The sequence below is a fragment of the Olea europaea genome, chromosome 2, assembly GCF_002742605.1.
Source record: "Olea europaea var. sylvestris chromosome 2, O_europaea_v1, whole genome shotgun sequence".
Lineage (NCBI taxonomy): Eukaryota > Viridiplantae > Streptophyta > Magnoliopsida > Lamiales > Oleaceae > Olea > Olea europaea.
In genome coordinates this window covers 28077666-28084294 of record NC_036238.1, presented here as the reverse complement: position 1 = coordinate 28084294, position 6629 = coordinate 28077666, and the positions used below count along the sequence as shown (strand labels likewise).

Sequence of the window (6629 nt, the reverse complement as noted above, 5' to 3'; positions counted from 1 at the left end):
AGAGAGAGAGAGAAACAAATGCATATACATTTATATATACATAAAGAGAGAAAAAGGATAGTGGAATATGAAGGATGAGAGACAATAACTGCTTAACCATTAATGAGTAATTATAATAAGTTACTTAATTAATTGACTTTTTAATGACGATGTATTAATATGATAAAAAATGACGTATTTATCAATGTCAAAATCAAAATTAGGTTCAGTTATAAATTATAATTGTTTTAGTTAGAATTTTGAGAAAAACATAAATACAGTGGATATAATTCATTTATTTTGATCTTATAAATTTGATAATTTACTTGATGGGAGGGTCTCATAAATATGTAATTAAAACTTATTGTTAACTTTAATTTCAATTGTCAACTTTTTTAGCTAGATCAAACAGGAGAAAAAACTTCGGTGGACGATTGCATCGTCTTTCATGATGCAACATTCGAATAGGGAGCAACCACCTCATCGGGTGACCCACTCTCATCCAATGATGGGAGAGCACCTTGGAAATTGAGGTGGAAAGAGAAAAAATCAAATCCCGAGTTGGTCTCACCTCATAGAGCGAGAGTGGGGTACTCAATGAAGTGATGACTTCTCATTCGACAATCACACCACTTAGGACAGTAAGATTGTCCAACTGAAGTTTTTCTCATCAAACAGAGGTTAAAATTGGAAGTATTTCCATTAATTATTGAAATCAAAATCTCCGTTTATTGAGGAAAAAGGGGAAAAAAATTGAAAAGAAAAGAAAATGAGGTGGTGAAATAGACCTTTGCGAGGTGTTCCACCACCAACCATGGAATCTTATTTGTACTGTTGACCACGACACCATCGACACGTGTGAGAGTGATCCACCATTACGTACATTTTAACATCCAAAAATCCATGTTCCTAATCCAACATTTGATCTAAGTGACTACCTTGGTTCGAATCGACCTATTAAGAAAAACGGATTAGTTAATGACAATGGTTGAGGTCGAATTCAATGCATGTTTGACAAGTTTGTAAGCATTCAAAAGTTTAATCAAGTTAGTACTTTGCACTACAACGATGAAGTAACTCAAAAAGCCAAAGTCATACTTCCAGAAAAACTCGAATGACTTTTAAACAAAAGGGTACTTGTACTGTAATTGTAATTGCAGTTTTTTTTTTCTTTCTCGTTATTATTCTGTTATTAATTAACTGTACAATATTCGGATCAAGGACTTCTCACTTTCGAAATAGGCCTAAGGATATGTCATTGGACACATAGGAAGGAGGATATGATGAAAATTGTAGACGCTATGGATTTACTTGGTACGTATCTTGGCATGAAAATCTAGGAGGTGGTAACTTTCAAATTCAGAGAAACCCCAAAATAAATAAAAATGGGGATCCAGAACTTAAAATTAATCGTGTGTTACAACTCTAGCTATGAAACGAGACAAAAGTCATAAAATTTCGTCATGTGGGCACATAGAATTGATTTCGCAAACCAAATTTGATGAGCTGTGGTTAGGCTGGAAGGAGACGTGCCAGACCAAGACTTTGGCTTTACAAAAGGTCAAGGTGGAGAGGAGCCTACACAATTTGTGGCCTAATTAATTTTCTGGTTCTTTTGCATTTCTGTAAATAAAATATAAAACAATTAACTAACAAATTGTAAATATATAAAAATCAGTCAATGGATTTCATGTTACTTGGAATATGAATAACCTCACAAATATTTAATAATTAAAAAAAAATACTTTGGAATTTGTAGAAAAATACTTTAATTTGACAAAAAGACTAGAGAAGTTGACCTTTCCATTTTTATTTTTATTTTTATTTATTTATTTATTTATTTTTATTGAGTGTGGCTGACCCTAGAAGGCATGGTTATATTTGATTGCAAACGTTTGTATTTATTTTATTAGCACGGGGAGATCTTAATAATTAAATTGTAGCTTTTTCTTCAAATTGTTGTTCTACAGCAATAAAAAGCTTAATAAAGAATATTTTAATGCCAGTTTCATAGAGGCTGTCGTGTCTAAAAGAACAAAATGTTGGAGTTACTCGCAAAATGTGATTGTCACACCTTTAAAAGCAATTATAGATTATTTTTTGTATGATCGACTCTTTCTTCCTTGTTTTCTACTAATTTCAACCTAGAAGTTTATTTAGCTCCTATTTGACAATCATTATTTCAATTTATTTTTTTACGTTCTCATTTTCAACTACACATTCATACAATAACTATTTTGCATGTAAACTTAAATTTTTTTCCTAATTTTTAATCACATTTTCTTAAAAATCACTATTCAAAACATTGTTTTGGCTAAATAATGATCATCAAACGGGGGGCTTAAGGTACATGCAAAAGTATTGTCGTCCCTATTCTCATTAACAACTAAAGTTTTTATTGTTCATTTATGACTCAATCCCGTCAAAGAAAATTTTTGCACGCCTTCATTGCCTTTTGTTATAATATATGGTTCATATAGAGCAAAAAACATGTATACATACTGCAAAAGCTAAGATGATGTTGAAGTGGAGTGGAATGATGGTGTCAACCTTTTGAGCTTGTAATCCACTGTTTGTTTGTCATGGAAGTTTAATAGGTTGGTGGTGTGGGGGCGGTGGTACGGTATAGGGGTATTTTTGTGTTCGCATTCGTGGATATCTACTGTCAACCCCATAAATCTATGTACTTTTCTACTACTTTCTCCACGTTGATTCCATATTTTTCATCATTGTTGCCTTCACAACACAACACCTTTTGAGAAGCATACATCCATAAATTTTTTACATGAGAGCATTCATTAGATTCCTGCATTATAATATTAACTGAAATATATGTTCTAATAATAATAGCAACAACAACTTGCTTTGTCATTCTTATTTTCACTGCACCTTACTAACTGGAATACCATACGAGGAATTGAATTCCCACCAAATTCAATTTAATTTTGCTTAAAGAGGATTTCGTAGTTGGGGCGGTTTGTTCGGGGTTTCTTCTCAAACCGGTTGATTCTGCTGGGCTTTGAGTGGTTCAAATGCATATCGGTTCTTTAGTGCAATTCGTTTCGATTTTTATAACCATGCTAGGTCTTGTTTGAACTGTCTAGAAAATTACTGTAAGGATATATTGGTAAAATAAAATTCTAAAAATTAAGGAAATTGACAAAAATAAAACTCCCGTTTTGATCAAAAAATAAGAAAAATCTTGCTTGACTTTTAGAATGTTTGTCAAAAATTATAAGACTCTTCTTATAGTATCCAATGTGCATTGCTCATCGATTCTCGATCATAGCTTAGATGCTATACTATCTTGAAAAATTGTTCATGAATGTTAACTTTCAAAAATTGATAACAGTCTTCTCGTTTCCGATTGTCTTCTCTTAAATAGGTTCAATTAGCTAATATTTGCATCATACCATCTCCAAAATATTTAGAGACCTTTTTCTTAGGTTTTTGAAATGAGGAAATTACAGGATTCCCGGTATTTAAAGATGTGAGTGCAAAAATCAAGTGCAAATGTTTTTTAATCAGAAATCATGTATTATTTATATTCACACTACCTAATCCAAACAAACCCTAATCATTTTTTCATATCCTCATATTTTTCACTTCTCGCCTCCTTATGTCTCTCTCTCCACCGTCTCCCTCTCTACCCTCTCTCTTCCTCAAACCTCCATCATCGTTGAAGAGCACCGCCGCCAGAGACGTGGGAGTTGAGCGACGACATAATTGCTGCGGTGCAGCGCCCTCGTAGGCGGTGTTGTGAGCAATCTGGCCAGTCGAAATCGTCACTCGTTGATCTGAGCACCGCGAAGTCAGCGCTCATAGCAGCGTCATCGTGGCTGCACTGTGCGACCATCTAGTCGATGACGATGCAACAGTGGCTCGATGCGCAGAAGTGTGTAAAAGCCGGTTTGTTGGTGCGGTGTGAGTGGAAGCCGGTTTGTGTTGGTGGCATGTGATGTGAGTTCTATGTTTGTGGAAGTCGATTTTGTTGGTGCTATGAGGGTGTTGTGGTGTGGTGCAGTGTGGTGATATTCGTATTTTAGGCGGTGACAGTGTTGGTGGTGGATCTAGAGGCGGCAATGGTGTGGTTCAGACAACGATGGTGGTTTTTTTTTTTTTTTTTTTTTTTTGGTGGGGGGGTGGATCTGGTTGCGTTGATTTTGTTGAAGTTCGTGTTGGCGGTAGCGACGGGGGTAATGGTGGTTACAAGTGACGGTGGTGGCAGTGGAGTTAGTGGTGATCGGCTATTTGATCCGTGACCTTAAAATTTGATCATATGTGACTAAAAAAATGTAATATGTGATTATCAAATTTGAAAATATGTGACCCGTGATTATAATTTTTTGGATTTGTGACCTATAATTTTTTCATCTGTGACCTCGACATAATCTGTAACTTATCAAAATTGTGATTTGTGACCTCGAAAAAATCTATAATCAATTAATTTGATGATATGTGACTGATAAATAAAATATGTGATCTATAATTGTAAATATGTGACCATGAATAGTATAATTGTGGCTTTATTATCATTATTTAATAAATATTTTTAATTAATTAGCTAAAACCTGATTTTTGCACTAAAGAAACTTATAATATGGATTTTGAATTGGACATAGTTAACACCTGATTTATGAACTCTTCCCTTTTGAAATATCATTTCTCCAGTCCTAATTAAAATGGGTTCCATATTAGATCCATAACTAGGCCCATATTCGAATTGGGCCTTGGATGATCTTTAACACTGTACTTTGTCTTACAAATATATAAAATACCTTTTCTCATTGCAAATTAATATTTCACATTTACCTCCCTTTATAATTTTTCTAAGTATACCTTATCTTTAAAAAAATTAATATTTAATTTTCACTAAAAATCAGTATTTTTTTACGAGCTACATGTTAGGGTAGCATATGTGTTAAATGTATGTCGACACTACAACTACAAAACATGAGTAACAGATTATGTTAATCATCCAAAATCACTCTACATTGTTGTTTGTCGTGACCACCACAATCACAAAACACGAGTACATTGTGCTACTCATCTAATATCATTAAATACCACTATTTGCAACCATCATAGGCTAGACCTATGCTTATCATTCTTTTCTCTCTGGGCTTATGGATGAGGGAGGGAAGGATACGTCAAATAAGTCAGTATCCTTACGCCTAATAGGTTCCTCAAGGCAAGGTTAGTAGTTTAGCTTTCAAGCTTTAGAATGAGAAAATAAAAAAGAGGGAGGATAATTCTTTCTATAGCTAAGGAAAGAAGGCTGAGAAATGAGCTTGACCCTCCATTCTAGCTCTTGTTTTTTAGAAGTCAATCGGTCTTATAAGAGAGAATAGATTAGGTTCCCTAACTCGTTCAATAAGTAGAGTTCAATCAAGTTATTTCATTTCGTGAATACAGCTCATGTGAGACCTCCCATCCTATCTACCTAACAGCATATATGTGACGAAGACTTTTCTTTGAGTCCATATATGTATGAAGTGAGTAACTTGACCCTTACCTGAGAAGCCAGTTATAGAGCATAACCAAACCTCTTCTCTCCATGATAGCCTAGTCCCTCATAATAAGTCAAAGTACAAGTTGGAAGCAAATGGCTTATGTTTTTGTCTTTAAGTTCAGGGCTTTCACCTCAAGTCTTTTGTCTTCAAGCCTTATCGTACATGTTATAGATCGTATGAATAGTTTTGGCAGTTAGAGCCATCGAAGCAAATTGAGCACGATTCTATGTGTACTCAATAAGAACGGAAATGAAATTGTCTAATAATGGCAAGTTGTAAGCAAGAACTTGGTCTAGTTTCAAAAATAACAAAGTTCGTTATTCTATGGAGGGTATTACTATTGTGCCTGGACATGAGTAGATTGCTTTCTTTATTTGTATTTTGTACAATTTATCATCTAATATAGAAGCTCTTTCTTCATGAATTATCCTATTTGAAATAGGGGTGTCAAAAAGGCTCAACAGCTCGGGCGACCTGTTGTCCGGCTCGAAAAAAGCTCGAGCTGGCCCAGTTCGTGGCTTGGGCCAAGCCCCATTTTGGGGACACAGGTCGAGCCCGAGCTGACCCGCGAGCCTTTAATTTAAATAAAAAAAGGAGGCAGCAAATTCTACCTTTTAAGGGAACGAGGGAAAAAAAAAACGAGCCAAGGCAGCCAGAAAGAAAAAAAAAAAAAAGAAAAAAAAAAGAGCTTGCCCAACTCGGCTCGGGCTCATAAAAAAGCTTGACCATTTTAACCGAGTCGAGCTCGAGTCAAAAGTTTTAGGCACGGGCTCGGTTCGACTTGTTGATATCCCTAGGTTCTACCAAGTCAATGAGTAGGAAAAGATTTAGGAAGTTAATTCAAGCGAGAAAGGCAAGTCCAGTGACTTGGGTACTATAGGACTATGATTCCCATTGAGAAGAAGAGTTTATAGCTACTGACACCGGTTCGAACTAATAAGAGCTACATCACCACTACCTAGTAGTAATCCTTCCTCCAATTGATTTAATAGAAGGGCTTCTTCCTCCAAGCATGAGTAACACATGAGAAATTGTTGTGGAAGCTTTCTCCAAGGATCTTCAAATTGGTGTTTTTTTTTTGGGCTCAGACCAACGTACATTTCTCTAACAACAACCAATCCAACCGGCTTTAATCTA

At 35.2% G+C, this 6629-nt stretch overlaps 1 protein-coding gene across 1 annotated transcript in view; it reads left to right on the top strand.

The window, feature by feature from the left end:
• The window catches only part of LOC111374944 (nucleosome assembly protein 1;4-like), a 7101-nt gene extending 6516 nt beyond the window's left edge, over positions 1 to 585 (top strand). The window contains exon 10 of the mRNA XM_022997710.1: positions 448 to 585. Within this exon, the coding sequence (XP_022853478.1) occupies positions 448 to 585 (138 nt within the window). The remainder of the gene's footprint in view (positions 1 to 447) is intronic.
• The last annotated feature ends 6044 nt before the right edge of the window (positions 586 to 6629 follow it).